The 17,467-nt window shown below is 41.2% G+C and overlaps 1 protein-coding gene across 1 annotated transcript in view; it reads right to left on the bottom strand.

Annotated features, from left to right (window-relative positions):
- GRM1 (glutamate metabotropic receptor 1) overlaps positions 1–17,467 on the bottom strand; it is a 492,448-nt gene that overhangs the window by 339,874 nt on the left and 135,107 nt on the right. Inside the window, exon 2 of the mRNA XM_044291230.1 lies at positions 15,429–15,678. Within this exon, the coding sequence (XP_044147165.1) occupies positions 15,429–15,678 (250 nt within the window). The remainder of the gene's footprint in view (positions 1–15,428; positions 15,679–17,467) is intronic.

Here is a 17,467-nt window from a genome sequence, read left to right as displayed (position 1 = left end):
TTGATATCTGAATCACTTGAACTGAGTACTAAATGTACTTAAATGTGTTTAACAATATCAGAAAATTTCAGATAGAGGGGGTAGGGGTTTATGCTTATTTACACATTCATTACCACATGCATGCACTATAAGTAAGTAAACACTGTCCCTGTCTGTGATAGTGATCCCTAAAATGAGCTTTATGGGACCACATTTCCCCATAGTATATCTTATAAGCTTATAAAATATGTATTTCCTTAGTTAGATCTACATTTTTAAGTGGTGGTTGAGGTTCTAGATATTGATGACCTATTATAAGATAAGTCATCAATATCAGATGGGATCTGATACCCCCATCAATCAGCTGTTCTCTGAACCTGCTGGCTTTGAAAATAACACAGTGGATGCAATCGGGTTACTGTAGCTCCTCTTACATTCACTTGAATGGGAGCTGATCTGCAGGAATCTGACACAGCCACTACACTGCTGAGAATAGCTGATCAGTATCAGACTCCTTATCCTAAGGACAGGTCAATATCTAGAACCTGGACAACCGAGTCGAAAAGTCAAAAAGTATTTTGGGTTATTCTCTGCTTTGGAAAATCCACTTAATTAGAAGAGTCAATGATAAGCTGCTTGCAATTTTTTTTTACTTCTAGGACCTCCAACCACAATATAACTCTTTATTTTAATAGCAGCACCCCACAGGATGGGACTAACATAGTCAAAGTTAAAATTAAAACACGCTATTTATGTAATGTATGGATGGATATACCAGATCCACCAGAGCAAGGAACTCTCTTTGTAGCCACTCTTTCTAATAGATGAAGTCCTGGACATGGGACTTTCACCTAAACTCATAAATTGAAATGGGTATTCTAAACCTGACAACCCTTTTCCAAGCGTCTCTATTTAGGTACTTAATAAAAAATAGTCATATTCTACAAAGCTACTATCAGAATTTCCCATTAATGAAATACAGTAAATCAAATCCTTTCTCAGCTGAGCAGAAAATAATTGAGTAGCTAATACGCCATCCAAACTTATGGACTGTTAAAAACTTTTTATAATTGGCTGTAGCGCTAATGGGTCTCATAACAGGGATCCCACTAGTTTATTTTTTCTCATAACACAGAAGCTAAATCTTCCTCATGGCCCTGTTTTAGCTTTTTGAGGATAATGAAGCAGTATTCTGAGACTATTATACACTTCAATAAAGAGCCTTTTTCTATATGTCACCAAAACAATATAAGTTTTCTTCCTCAGACATCCTTTTCATCGGGTAAGGAGACAGAATAACGATTAGAGTATTAAAAATAACATCTTTACCAAGAAACAGACATAAAATGATTAGACGCATTAAAAAAACGGAAAATTAGCGCCTCATAAAAATAAATTATGGTGACATCTACTAACAATTACTGTCCCCAAGTCTGACATGTGAACACACTGATAAAATAATATTGCAAAAATTAAGTTACTGTAGCAGAAGGTTTAGACTAATTGGATCTGGACTAGTTATATGCTTGGGCGACTCTCAAATAACTGTAAGCTAAACATGTGTTGTACTGGCTTCAGACTCAGAAAATATGATTCCCATTTCAGTCTTCTCGAGCCATTTAGCAAGGTCATCTAACACAGGCTTTTATCTAACACTGAATGGTTATGTTTATTTCAAACATGTCTTACATTTAGGATGATTTTAATGAGTGATAGACGATAAAACTATAATAATTTCCCCTCAAAACAGCCACAATGGCAGAATGTGCATTCATTAGTTGGTGTAAATATGTCACAATGCAATTTAGCAAGCGGAGATACGTGTAATTCAGGTTTTCATTTGGCTTTACAAAATGTAGTCTACTTCAGAATTGTAGATACTATGGGTAAATGTCTGAGATTTTGTTTTCTTTTACAATGACTTTTTTTTTACAATTAGGCTATAAATATGTCCCTTCCAAAAATAGATAGAATATCCTATACTTGGCCACAAAATGTGGACCACTGACCCATTGAAGTCAATGGTTCCACCCAAAAAATGGATGCAACATGAACGTCATCTGTATTTTGCAGATTCACATTTTGTGCTTGATGCCTTAATTGCACTAGACTATATTAGGAGACTAGTCCTGAAATGACACTGATTTCAATGGGTTACGCCAAGTTCACTCTTCAGTGATTTAGTCAATTATTTCCATCCAAAACCAGTAGTGAAGCCTACTCAGAGATGAGGTAGCATGGAAGGATCTGCACCTGTTCTGTGTTTTTGATCTGCACCTGGTTTTGGCTCACACTAACTGATAGACATAACTGAACAAATAACTGAACTTGTCCTTACACTACCATGGTTCTCTGTGTCACGAAAACAATCTGGGTTTTAACTGGTTAGGTTTGGTTAGAATGTTCATTCACTTGGGGCAGATACCCAGTGTACTGTCCTTGCCCTATATCCCAATACCTTGTCTAAGCAAGAATGGTTTTTGTTACCCCCTACTGAGATTTAACATCCAGGTCACGTGCATCATCGGCTACCACCATGTCCACATGTCTGATGGAGAATTTGTTGTTAAAACTTAACCACCTCTTTAAGGTACTGATTGAGATCATAAAAATGTGGGCAAAGGTAGACAATGTAATAAAATAATATCAAAACCAATAATCACCTGTTAACAATGGAATATATTTTATGGTAAATTTATATAAAAACACCAAATTACTACATAAAGGTCTAATTACAAAAATATACGTTGGTAATACTTTTCTGTGACAACTTTCTAAAATAAAACATTTTATCAGGAGTAATTATGGAAACCTATGAATAGTATATTATTACTGAGGAATGAAAATAACCAAATTTTGACAGTTTTTCTACTTTGCAATGCAAATAGAAGGCCACCTTGAAAGGTCATAAAAAACTGAGGGGAAGTTGTAAATTAAGTGCTGCTCATTTTACAGATTAAAAAAATTTAAGAGCGAAGCCTGTAAGTATGTAATTTATTCACAGTCAAAGGACTTGCAATTACAACATTTTGAACAATAAGCAAGGGTTACCTTTACTGGATATGACAAAATTGATCTAGAAATATTTCTCAGATTCTGTTTCCACTGAAAAAGGGGTTCTCCGAAAATCCATAAAACAAAATTACTGAAAATACTTTTATTACTTTATTATAAAGCTATTACCAAATACCTTTCATTAGTTAAAAATGGCTTGTTTTGTCAGGGGAATAAAATGGACGCTTTCCTGTTAGTACAGACATAATTTGTCCACATCCCACAGCAGGGACTTCACAACACTGCGGTAAAGAGCTGCCTCATCCTCCTCCCTGCTCTCCTTGTCAGGGATTATCATCCTGAATACAGCTGATAAGAACTTCAGATGAATCTCTGTAGGAATGAAGTTCATGAGGAGACATGAAGTACAGAGAGGAGTGTGGGAGTGTGGCTAATGAGCAGAAGCAGAAGTATGCAGTTAGCTACATTACCATTGTCCCACATCACCACAGTCTGTCCTGTCCGTCCTCTCTGTACTTCTGTTTCCTCATGAACCCCATTCCCACATAGATTCAACTAAAGATCTTATGAGCTGTATTCAGGATCATAATCTCTGACAAGTAGAGCAGAGAGGAGGATTAGGTAGGCTCTTTAGCTCAATGTTCTGAACTAACTTGTCTTGCTGTGTGATTAGGACAGGTTTTGTGTGAAGGCGCAGGCCTCTGCATAACTTTGGCGCCTCGAGCACCAGTTCTAAATGTAAGACAGTTCCTAGCTGTCTTATGTATACACTAAAACAGGCATAGAAAATGATGAATGAGATAGGCCTGCCGGATCGTCCCCTTCCCCGTCCACACCGTGCCCGCGCGACCATCTGCCCCTGAAATATGTTTCATATAGACGTATTTCAGTATAATAAATGCCCCCCTAAGTTCTTTCCTTATCCTCTCTCCATGTAGTGTCCCCTGATAGCCCATAATAACAACCTGGCCATGCTGGGAATTGTAGTTCTTTTCTCTTACACGCCTCTCCCTATAATGTCTATTGATGCCCTATAACAGTCTGGTCATGCTGGGAGTTGTAGTTCTCTCATTATATTCCTCTCCCTGTAAGGTCCACTGATGCCATATAAAAATAGATTGCACGTGCTGGAATTTGTACTTCTACTCCTATACTTGTCTCCCTGTAATATTCACTAATGCCCTATAATAACAGTCTGTGCATGCTGGGATTTGTAGTTCTCTCCGCTTATACCTCTCTACCTGTAATGACCGTAATATTGGGAGTCACCTATTAGGCACTGGACAAGAATAGGACATGCTATATTTTTTTGCGGGACCATGGAACGGAGTGCTGTCCGCATCTTTTCCCGCCCGATTGAATTAAATGGGTCAGCATCTAAGGCGCAAAAAACGGCGGCTCGGATGCGGACCAAAACAACGGCCATGTGCATGAGGCCTTTTTCTCAGTGATTGTGAACCAAAACCAGATCTGGGTTAAAAACGCAGAACAAGTGCAGATCTTTCCATTATACCTTATCTCTGAGTTGGCCTCACTTCCGGTTTTGGCTCACAAAAACTGATGGAAATAACTGACCAAATAACTGAAGTGTGAACTCACCCTTACTTCTGCTGATCTCCTGTTGCTGTAGCATCTACATTTGCCCATAAATACAAGCAGACCCTTTCTCATGAACAGCCACCAACCAAAGAAGAAGAATGAAAATACTGGTCCAAAATAAATCTGTAACAATTTTATTAATACATGATTCCAATAAAAATACGGTACAAATACATGAAAGAAGTATTGCTGAAAAGTGGAGAAAATGACTTCTCCAAACAGTGGGCACCTTGGTGTTGCCTGTGCCACCTAATGTTTACAGCAAAATTTATGAGCTGACACGATACCAGTTATAAAACGTGCCAGCTCTATTCTATAAATATAATATGATGAAAAAATATAATAATGTATATGTTATAAATTAAATCATTCATCGCAAAATATTATATGGCCCCTGTAGGGATCAATCTATGGAAATAACCACATCACCTCTGATCAATGAATATAACCACTTTCGCTAAGGTGCCTAATAGCACCCATATCTATAGTGAAGTAACATAACCGGTGTCAGAGTAAAACAATAAATACCACAATCTCCGTATATATCGGTGATAAAACACCTACTTGTAAAGCCCAGTGATTATAGACAGTGTACTAGATATAATAAACACATACCCAGCGACATGATATGGGCAGAACACAGTGCGACCAGGACCGATACCACCTTGACGTGCGTTTCACCTGCTGGCTGTTCACCTGTTGCTGACCTCTGCCTGTTATTGGACTACACTTGCTACTGCTACATTGGAGTTCTCAACCTGAGACAATTATGGGTGACTGTAAACTTTGGATTCAATGCAGAAAAGCCCATCACTTCTTGTGGGGGCTTAGGGTGAAGAACATATAATGCCTACAACCCTATCTGTCATGGAAATCAGTTGTACATGCAGGGCCGATGCTACCATAAGGCAGACCAAGTGGTTGCCTTAGGGCGCACACTGGGGGAGGGCGGAAAAATGTGACATGGAGGGGGAGAAATGTGACATAGGGGGGTGATTTGACATGGAGGGGGAGAAATGTGACATGGGGGGCATGATGACTTACATTGGGGCATGATGGATGGGGGCTGATGGCTGACATGGGGGGCTAATGGCTGACATGGCGGCATGATGGCTGACATGGGGGTCTGATCGATGGGGGCTGATGTCTGACATGGGGTCTGATCTGAGGTCTGATTAACATTAGGGGTCTGATTGGGGCTGTGAGCTGAGGTCTGATTAACATTGGGGGTCTGATTGCTGGTCTGACCTGAGGTGTAATGGAATTTTTTTTCTTATTATCCTCCTCTGAAACCTAGGTGTGTCTTAGAGGGCGAAAAATACGGTCCTCAAACCAGCGATTGTGTGAAGCAGAGAGAAGATACCAGGACCACACAGAGGATAGGCCAGCTACTGCAGACGGGACCAGGGTCAGGTGAGCTGCGAGGGGAGGCGCCAAAATGTAGCTTCGCTTGTGTTGGCAAAAATCCTTGCACCGGCCCTGTGTACATGCCTTGACTTTTTGTTGAGATTTTGATGGATTTGTGAAGCTGAGTCAGGGTGCCTTCACACACAGCAGATTTTGTGGCAGAAAATTCTGCGACTGAAAATCAGTTCCATTCATTTGAATGGGACAGCAAGCACATGGATTTCTGCAGGCTCCATTAAGAGGAATGGAACTGATTTCCAGTCTCAGAATTTTCTGCCACAAAATCTGCTGCATGTGAAGGCACCCTCATAGTAGGGAACCAATGATAAGACAAGAGGAGTGTTTCAGACTACCTCAAACTCCCTGTAGACACTGTAGCTAAGCTGCAGTCACAGATCACCATTATGTGCTAATTGATCTGAGATAAAAAAAAAGTAGAACTGGCTTAGTTGCCCACAGCAACTAATCAGATTTCTCCTTTCATTCAAGGAGCTGTCCAAAATGAAAGGTGGAATCTGATTGGTTGCTATGGACAACTAAGCCAGTTCTACTTTACACCAGTTTGATAAATGACCCCCTTAACGTCTAGATGCTAGCTTGTGTTTAAGCTAAATACAGGGGAATACGTAGACAAAAAGGCAAACATAAAGAGAGAATAGTGAAATTCAATTCCTTATAGTAACAAGACTGACATCCTACGCACATAATCATCCTCTGTCCTGTCTGCTCTGATGTTGATGTTATCCATCCATTAAGTTAATCATCACTACAATCAAGCAATGAACAATATATTCTTCTTCTTTTAACCCAACAAAGGTGTAACGAAAAGCAAGCGGCTTCTTGCCAGCAAACTGTCAACGTATCCGTACAAATAGACATAGGAGGGTTTCTTAATGATTCTACATCCGTTTTCCACAGAAAATGTGCAACTTTTCCCCTTTTTCACTCCTCCTAAAAATGGGTGGGGGTCGGGCAGAAAATTGTAGGGTCTATGTGACCTGGTAGATTTAAGAGAAATTAGGGGGACATTTACTAAGACCAGTGTTTTAGACACCGGTCTTAGCCTATGTCCGCTGCTGCTTGATGCCGGCCTCTACATAACTTAGACTCTTTACTGGTGGCTGTGTAACTTGCTTAAATCGATGCCAACGCCCTTGCTGGCATAGATTTACATAATTTTCTACTCCAAAAACAGGCGTGGACATGCTGGCCCAACCCCTTCGTCACCACGCCCTCTTTTTCCTCCACTTCGGTAAAGTGGAATAAGCAGGGAAAAGTTGCATATTCGGTCAAAAATCCCCGTTGCGACCAAATCTGCAACAAAGGTCAAAAAGTGGTGAACTTCCCATTATAATTGACCCCCTTAGTTCGTAAAACTGGTGTAAGTTAAACCTGAAATCTACATCGGCGTCTAGGGGGCATAGATTTCAGCTTCTGGTGCCAAAATGATATTTCAAAATTACTAAGAGGCCTGTTCCGTCACTTTAGTGCATTTAAACCAGTGGACTTTATAAGACCGGCATACAAGATACTGGTCATAGAAAATTTCCCCCATAATACCTCTGCTCTACAGAACATGGTAATGTTATACAGCTCTCACAGCAAAACGCTGACAGAACATTTCCTTTAATCCCTCTAGAGACTACCGGTGCTCCATTTTGGGGTACACCTATTTACTGATCAACTTTTCTTAATTGCTTTTCGGGGGAATGGGAAAAAACAGCAATACCGCCACTGAGTTTTTAAGTTATTTAGCAACGCTCATTTTATTGGCACAAATAACATTAATATTTTGCAGAGATACCAAATACATATAGGGGCCATTTATTAAGACTGGCGGTTTAGACACCTGTCTCTATATCCCCTATATCTGGCGGTGGATCCACCGGAGTTATATAGAGTCTCTGGCCTCTACATGAATTTGGCGGATCCACCGACACTTTTAAATGTAAGACAGCTTCCTTGCTGTCTTACATTTAGACCATTTTCTATGTCTCAAACAGATTTCTAGTTTTCATTGGTAGCATTTTGGGGTACATAATATTTTTGGTTGCATTCTATTCAATTTTTTTTAAATACGCAAAAAATAGCAATTATGGCATTTTTTATTTACAACATTCACCATACAGTTCAGTTTGTTACAAATGCGAGGGATACCAAATATGTTTTGTTTGTTTTTTTACATTTTTGCATTTTCATTCAAATTTAACTTTATTCTTTTTAATCCTTTATTAGGCCCCATGCTGCCATGCAAAGATGCCCCTACCCCATGATTTTATTCACAGATGGAAGACAGAGGGGGGCCGAGTTACAACATGTCAATGTGTAACATGGCCTAGGCGCAGCTCAGCCCCAATTAAGTGAATGGGCCTGAGTGCGATACCAAGCACAGCCGCTATGCAATGTATGGTGCTATGCTTGGTGAGCTGAGAGAAGACAGGTGGCTTCTCAAAACAGCTGATTGGTGGGGGTCCTGGGTGTCGGACCCCACCGATTAGATACTGATTACCTACAGTATCTACAGGATAATTCATCAGTAAAAAAAATCTCAGAAGACGCTTTTAATAACCACTTCAGCCCCGCTAGCTGAAACCCCCTTCATGACCAGAGCACTTTTTACACTTCGGCACTACACTACTTTCACCGTTTATCGCTCGGTCATGCAACTTACCACCCAAATGAATTTTACCTCCTTTTCTTCTCACTAATAGAGCTTTCATTTGGTGGTATTTTATTGCTGCTGACATTTTTACTTTTTTTGTTATTAATCGAAATGTAACGATTTTTTTGCAAAAAAATGACATTTTTCACTTTAAGCTGTAAAATTTTGCAAAAAAAACGACATCCATATATAAATTTTTTGATAAATTTATAGTTCTACATGTCTTTGATAAAAAAAAAAGCGTTTACAAACTATGGTACAAAAATGTGAACTTTCGCTTTTTGAAGCAGCTCTGACTTTCTGAGCACCTGTCATGATTCCTGAGGTTCTACAATGCACAGACAGTAGAAAACCCCCACAAATGACCCCATTTCGGAAAGTAGACACCCTAAGGTATTCGCTGATGGGCATAGTGAGTTCATAGAACTTTTTATTTTTTGTCACAAGTTAGCGGAAAATGATGATGATTTTTTTATTTTTATTTTTTTCTTACAAAGTCTCATATTCCACTAACTTGCGGTGAGAGAAATATCTTGGCAAAAGACAACTTTTCCAATTTTTTTATACAAAGTTGGCATTTGACCAAGATATTTTTCTCACCCAGCATGGGTATATGTAAAATGACACCCCAAAACACATTCCCCAACTTCTCCTGAGTACGGCGATACCACATGTGTGACACTTTTTTGTAGCCAAGGTGGGCAAAGGGGCACATATTCCAAAGTGCACCTTTCGGATTTCACAGGCCATTTTTTACAGATTTTGATTGCAAGGTACTTCTTACACATTTGGGCCCCTAAATTGCCAGGGCAGTATAACTACGCCACAAGTGACCCCATTTTGGAAAGAAGACACCCCAAGGTATTCCGTGAGGGGCACAGCGAGTTCCTAGAATTTTTTATTTTTTGTCGCAAGTTAGTGGAATATGAGACTTTGTAAGGAAAAAAGAAAAAAAAAGAAAAATCATCATTTTCCGCTAACTTGTGACAAAAAATAAAAACTTCTAGGAACTCGCCGTGCCCCTCACGGAATACCTTGGGGTGTCTTCTTTCCAAAATGGGGTCACTTGTGGCGTAGTTATACTGCCCTGGCAATTTAGGGGCCCAAATGTGTAAGAAGTACCTTGCAATCAAAATCTGTAAAAAATGGCCTGTGAAATCCGAAAGGTGCACTTTGGAATATGTGCCCCTTTGCCCACCTTGGCTACAAAAAAGTGTCACACATGTGGTATCGCCGTACTCAGGAGAAGTTGGGGAATGTGTTTTGGGGTGTCATTTTACATATAACCATGCTGGGTGAGAGAAATATCTTGGCAAAAGATAACTTTTCCCATTTTTTTATACAAAGTTGGCATTTGACCAAGATATTTCTCTCACCCAGCATGGGTATATGTAAAATGACACCCCAAAACACATTGCCCAACTTCTCCTGAGTACGGCGATACCAGATGTGTGACACTTTTTTGCAGCCTAGATGCGCAAAGGGGCCCAAATTCCTTTTAGGAGGGCATTTTTAGACATTTGGATCCCAGACTTCTTCTCACACTTTCGGGCCCCTAAAAAGCCAGGGCAGTATAAATACCCCACATGTGACCCCACTTTGGAAAGAAGACACCCCAAGGTATTCAATGAGGGGCCTGGCGAGTTCCTAGAAATTTTTTTTTTTTTGCATAAGTTAGCGGATATTGATTTTCTTTGTTTTTTTCTCACAAAGTCTCACTTTCCGCTAACTTAGGACAAAAATTTCAATCTTTCATGGACTCAATATGCCCCTCACGGAATACCTTGGGGTGTCTTCTTTCCGAAATGGGGTCACATGTGGGGTATTTATACTGCCCTGGCTTTTTAGGGGCCCTAAAGCGTGAGAAGAAGTCTGGAATATAAATGTCTAAAAATGTTTACGCATTTGGATTCCGTGAGGGGTATGGCGAGTTCATGTGAGATTTTATTTTTTGACACAAGTTAGTGGAATATGAGACTTAGTAAGAAAAAACAAAAACAAAAACAAACAAAAAATTTCCGCTAACTTGTGCCAAAAAAATGTCTGAATGGAGCCTTACAGGGGGGTGATCAATGACAGGGGGGTGATTAATGACAGGGGGGTGATCACCCATATAGACTCCCGGATCACCCCCCTGTCATTGATCACCCCCCTGGTAAGGCTCCATTCAGACGTCCGTATAATTTTTACGGATCTGCAAAACACATGCGGACGTCTGAATGGAGCCTTACAGGGGGGTGATCAATGACAGGGGGGTGATCAATGACAGGGGGTGATCACCCATATAGACTCCCTGACCACCCCCCTGTCATTGATCACCCCCCTGTAAGGCTCCATTCAGACGTCCGTATGATTTTTACGGATACATGGATCGGATCCGCAAAACACATGCGGACGTCTGAATGGAGCCTTACAGGGGGGTTATCAATGACAGGGGGTGATCAGGGTGATCACCCCCCTGTCACTGATCACCCCCCCTGTAAGGCTCCATTCAGACGTCCGTATGATTTTTACGGATCCATGGATACATGGATCGGATCCGCAAAACACATGCGGACGTCTGAATGGAGCCTTACAGGGGGGTTATCAATGACAGGGGGTGATCAGGGTGATCACCCCCCTGTCACTGATCACCCCCCCTGTAAGGCTCCATTCAGACGTCCGTATGATTTTTACGGATCCATGGATACATGGATCGGATCCGCAAAACACATGCGGACGTCTGAATGGAGCCTTACAGGGGGGTTATCAATGACAGGGGGTGATCAGGGTGATCACCCCCTGTCACTGATCACCCCCCCTGTAAGGCTCCATTCAGACATCCGTATGATTTTTACGGATCCATGGATACATGGATCGGATCCGCAAAACACATGCGGACGTCTGAATGGAGCCTTACAGGGGGGTTATCAATGACAGGGGGTGATCAGGGTGATCACCCCCCTGTCACTGATCACCCCCCCTGTAAGGCTCCATTCAGACGTCCGTATGATTTTTACGGATCCATGGATACATGGATCGGATCCGCAAAACACATGCGGACGTCTGAATGGAGCCTTACAGGGGGGTGATCAATGACAGGGGGGTGATCAGGGAGTGTATATGGGTGATCACCCGCCTGTCATTGATCACCCCCCTGTAAGGCTCCATTCAGACGTCCGCATGTGTTTTGCGGATCCGATCCATGTATCCATGGATCCGTAAAAATCATGCGGACGTCTGAATGGAGCCTTACAGGGGGGTGATCAATGACAGGGGGGTGATCAATGACAGGGGGTGATCAGGGAGTGTATATGGGTGATCACCCGCCTGTCATTGATCACCCCCCTGTAAGGCTCCATTCAGACGTCCGCATGTGTTTTGCGGATCCGATCCATGTATCCGTGGATCCGTAAAAATCATACGGACGTCTGAACGGAGCCTGACAGGGGGGTGATCAATGACAGGGGGGTGATCAGGGAGTTTATATGGGGTGATCATGGGTGATCAGGGGTTCATAAAGGGTTAATAAGTGACGGGGGGGGGGGTGTAGTGTAGTGTAGTGTTTGGTGCGACTTTACTGACCTACCTGTGTCCTCTGGTGGTCGATCCTAACAAAAGGGACCACCAGAGGACCAGGTAGGAGGTATATTAGACGCTGTTATCAAAACAGCGTCTAATATACCTGTTAGGGGTTAAAAAATTCGGATCTCCAGCCTGCCAACGAGCGATCGCCGCTGGCAGGCTGGAGATCCACTCGCTTACCTTCCGTTCCTGTGAGCGCGCGCGCCTGTGTGCGCGCGTTCACAGGAAATCCCGGCCCTCGCGAGATGACGCGTATATGCGTCGTCGTGCGCAGGGCTGCCGCCTCCGGACCGCACATCTGCGTTAGGCGGTCCGGAAGCGGTTAAAGAGTCTTCCGAGATTACTATTTACTATTGATAACCTATCCTGGGGATAGGTGATCAATATTAGATCGGTGGGGCTGCGACTTTCGGCACCCCCACCAATCAGCTCATACAAGCGTTGCCTTCTCAGCTTTGTTTACCTGTTTGCCGCTGCAATTGCTGCAGCGAGCAGTGCAATTAGAACTATGGCGTCCCCATTCACTTCTATGGGATGGCTCTGTCTGTTCAAGTGAATAGGATGGAGCCGGCCCATAGAAGTGAATGGGGATGCCATACTTGTACTTAGCAGGTAAACAGAGCAGAGAAGGCATCACTCGTACAAGCATCACCCTTATAACATGGTTATAAGGGAATATAATAGCATTCTTAATACAGAATGCATAGTACAATAGGGCTGGAGGGGTTAAAAATAATAAACAAATTTAACTCACCCCATCCACTTGGTCGCGTAGTGGATCTTCTCTTCTTTCTTCTTTCTTCAGGACCTGGGTAAAGGACCTTTAAGGACGTCACTGCGCTCATCACATGGTCTGTAACCATGGTGATGGACCAGGTGATGGATCATGTGATGGAATATGTGATGAGCCCAGTGACTTCATCAAAGGTCCTTTACCCAGGTCCTGAAGAAAGAAGAAAGAAGAGGAGATCCGCTCCGTGACCAAGTGGATGGGGTGATTTAAATTTTTTTATTATTTTTTAACCCCTCCATCCCTAATTTACTTAGCATTCTCTATTAAGAATGCTATTATTTTCCCTTATAACCATGTTATAAGGGAAAATAATAAAGATCGGGTCCCCATCCTGATCGTCTCCTAGCAACCATGTGTGAAAATTGCACAGCCCCATAGAAATGAATGGGTCCGAATTCAGTGCGGGTGCAATGCGTTCACCTCACGCATTGCACCCACGTGGAAATCTCGCCTGTGCGAAAGAGGCCTAAGAGGCATCTGCCTCTTAATAAATTAGGTGCATCTCACTCCAGCGCTGGGAGATCATGGCTGATGATAAATGTCCCTCTAGGAGTGTCTACTACCTGCAATACTTCATAGAGTGAGGAGACTGTTTGACATCTAAATGACATCCACACAAATACAAAAGTGGTGAGAACTTTTCTAACCCTGCATTTTGTTGTACAAAGAGCTCCAGGACATTGATTTTATTTGCAGTTCTATGTCTTTCTGGACTACAAGGATCAGGTCTCCTGTGGTAGCTCAAAGCTGATTCCAAAACTGTCTTTTTACCTACATTGTACATAGTTATGTTACTAACTTTGCTATGAATACCATAAAAAAACTCACCAACCACCTGTGCTCAGTACAACGCAAGCAGTCTCCAAGCATTGTTTAATCAGAAGAGCTAAAATTTTCCCTCCCCTGTGCAAAATCTGTCAGCTACAGCTACACGTCACATATTTTTGGCAAACCGCATACTACAAAGGCTACTCGGGTGTAAAAATACCAGCTGACCTTTCTAAACTTTATGTCACAAATTTTTCTACTGTACATCTCTCTTGGAAGTATCTTTTCTCCTTATCTTTTAGTTGAACCCCATAAGGACCAGTGCCATAGTCCTCCTAGGTCCAATACAGTCCTATTTCTATCACTATGGCTGCAGCATCTATAACCTGTGTAATAACCTTTATTGTTAATAAGGACCTGTCACCACAAAATGCAATGTAATCTGAAAGCACCACGTTATAGAGCAGGGGAAGCTGAGCAGATTGATATATAGTTTTCTGGGAAAATATATAGTAAAACTTGTAATTTATACATTTATACCTCTGCTTTCTCTACTTCCTGTGAACAGCTATTGGTACAGGGGGGAGGGGTTATCAGTGATTGATAGCATAGTGTGTATACGTGTGGAATCACTGATGACACCCCCTCCCTGTGGAAAAAGCAAAGATATAAATGTGAAAATTGCAGGTTTTACTGAATATTTCCCCACAAAACTATATCAATCTGCTCAGTTTCTCCTGCTCTATAACATGGTGCTTTCCGATTTTCTGGTGACAGGTTCTCTTCAATGATGTCAGCTCTGAATGGACCTTTCAGGACTATTATTGCGTGAGAACCTGCACACACCAGGAGACTCTCTCGTAATCCTGTAGGCCAGTCTGCCTCAGCTTTGCCAATTAGCTTTTTTTAATGCATAATCACAAATGGATATCTAACCAAATATAAATATCGATTATCAGTTTACTGTCAGAAACGGTACTGTGGGTTGAAATCCACACAATTTGTCAATATCTTAAGGTGCTCAAACACCTTCATTGCTCATTCAGCTGACAGGTATTCTTCCTGACTCACCATAGACATGCATGCTCAGTTTGGCTACTTTTTCACGCTAGCGTTTTTGCTGGATCTGGCAGGGTTCCGCAAAAATGCTTCTTTTTTTTCCGGTATTGAGACCCTATGACGGATCTCAATACCGGAAAACTAAAACGCTAGTGTGAAAGTAGCCTTAGCAGCAAAGTAGAAAGCCACTACCAGACACCTCTGGCAGCAGCTTATCTTCTGCCAGACCAAAGGAATGGGCATGAAATTCACCTTGCCTAATTGCTCTTTCCACCAACATCATCTGTTAAGGAGAGAGACCTGGATAATCTATTGTGTATAGTGGCTTAGGCAAGTTTTTACATTCGCAGCAAGAGATCCGGCAAGCTGTTGTGGCAGAGAACAGGTTGCTGGAGCTCACTGGATCTGGCATTGCTCACAACGGTTTTTGTCCAGCCGATTCTCTGCATATTTGCAGCACTGGGCATTCCAGCATCAGCCGGAAATCCATTTTCAGAGAGCAGCCTGCGACCATAAGAAAACCATATTGGTTAAATATATATGAAGTCATGTAATGACTTGATATTAAAGTCATGGTCTTACCTTCCAAGAAGAAGAAATTCGCCGATCACACCCAATCTCTTCATCGCCATTAAAAGTCCTCGCACTGTCATTCCCTCACAAAAACAAACCACCACTCTTGCTTTTGGCAATCTTTCACGAAGTTTTCTGAGCAGTCGGTCAAAGCTTTTCTCTCCTGCATTGCTGTAGATCTTGTCAGTGTGGGCAATGCACAGGCCTTCTTGTGCAGCAAGTTCTTTAAAAGCCTCCATCCCACTTTCTCCATAGTTTCCTATAACATAAGAAATATAACTTTAGTGTTTCCTGCATTTGAACATGTCTCTTTATAGTGTGTTTGCAGCATTTAAAATTCATGCACTTTCTGACTATTTGACATTAGGCTTCATAGCTGAGAGCTCACATTGGCATAACCCGATGAACCAGACATTGCACTCACAGCATAAATAAAATGATTTTACAATCTTTCTGATGGGAAATCCTTGCCCAAGGCATAACATTAAAAATATAAGGACATTTGTAGCACGGGACCTAGTTCTGCTTCTAAGAACTGAATACAGTATAAATGAACTACATAAACCCACCATCTACGGTGCTTGAATCTATACAGGACAACAAGCTAAAATTGTAAAATAAAATATTTAAATAACTCAAAATGTGTTAAAATACTTTGATCTTGCTTTAACGGCACTTAATGTTCTAAATTGCTGGATGGTCATAGACAATTTACTTGTAAGAACATGGAGTCTTGGAGTCCAGAATAAAATAAGAAGTACAATATGACTTTGTTTTTTAGCAATTTGTTTTCTCTGCTTATTCTTTTGTTTCTTGGTTTAGGAAATTCCAGATTATCAAGCACCTCTGTATTGGATCATTAAAGGAATTTCATATGGTTTCCTTCTTAAAAGCATGCCATTCGAAAATTATCTATTGTTTAAATCAAGTATTGCTTGCACAATATAGGAAAAGGCACCGGCTACTCTGGTGGCCAGAACCACGGGAGTGCACATCAGCCAGTGCAAGCACGACCACCGCTGCTGGATTGCAGGGTGGTAATAACCATGGAAACGAAAAGTGTGTAATGTGATAGAAAACTGAATCAAGCCAGCAAAGAAGGCAATATTGACAATTACAAGACAATAGTAAGAGCCATATATAACTTTTTTTTTCTTTTTAACAATTATTTCTTTATTGATTTTTTCCAACATAATTACAAAAAGAAAATATGAAAAAAGAAAAGAAACAAACAACCCCCCTGAAATCACATAAATAAATATATATAAAATCAAGATTTAAATCAAAAGAAAAACATCAATCACACACAAATACATAATAAGACGTACCGGTGAAACACATAAATAAACAAGTAGTACCTGACCTCATTGTTTCTTAATCAATCTTGGTCCCTATCATCTTAATATCATAACCTTATTATAAGGGATCAAACCCTTATCTTATTATCCATTGGGACTAATGTCTCCCCATTTACATTATAAACTTGGCTACCCAAATTGTGTTACTATTTCTCTCCCACATACTGTGGCATCAGAGAGACATAAATGTCACTATTGGAGAACCAGTCTTTGTTAGAAATTGTTCAAAATGGCTTCCAGACGTTGGTAAACCTCTTTAGTGTCTGATGGCGAAACAGACATCAATTGCTCCACAGCATGGATATATCGCAAGGGAGGGATCAGGTCCTCAGTTGACATAATAAAAGCCTATTTCCATGATCTAGCTGTAAGCAATCCTGTGATATGCAATATATGAGTAATTAAGCAACAGCTGAAGACAGGGAGGTTATCCATCCTTAAAGGATAACCGCGAATCTTCTCCGCGAATTTAGAAAATCAAAATACTTAAATATTACTATATTGTAAATATATTCCCATATACCTTTCATTATTTATAATGGCTCATTTTGTTTAGGGACCAATCATTAGGAGAAACAAAATGGCCACCGTCCTATTAATATACACAAAACCTGTCCTAATCATACAGGAGGATGTTACTTCCAAGCACTGAGGTAAAGAGCTGCTTCATCCTCCTCTGCTACTTGTCAG

Source organism: Bufo gargarizans, chromosome 4, assembly GCF_014858855.1.
Source record: "Bufo gargarizans isolate SCDJY-AF-19 chromosome 4, ASM1485885v1, whole genome shotgun sequence".
Lineage (NCBI taxonomy): Eukaryota > Metazoa > Chordata > Amphibia > Anura > Bufonidae > Bufo > Bufo gargarizans.
The sequence above is the reverse complement of the archived record's forward strand: the minus strand, read 5'-3'. Positions and strand labels throughout refer to the sequence as shown.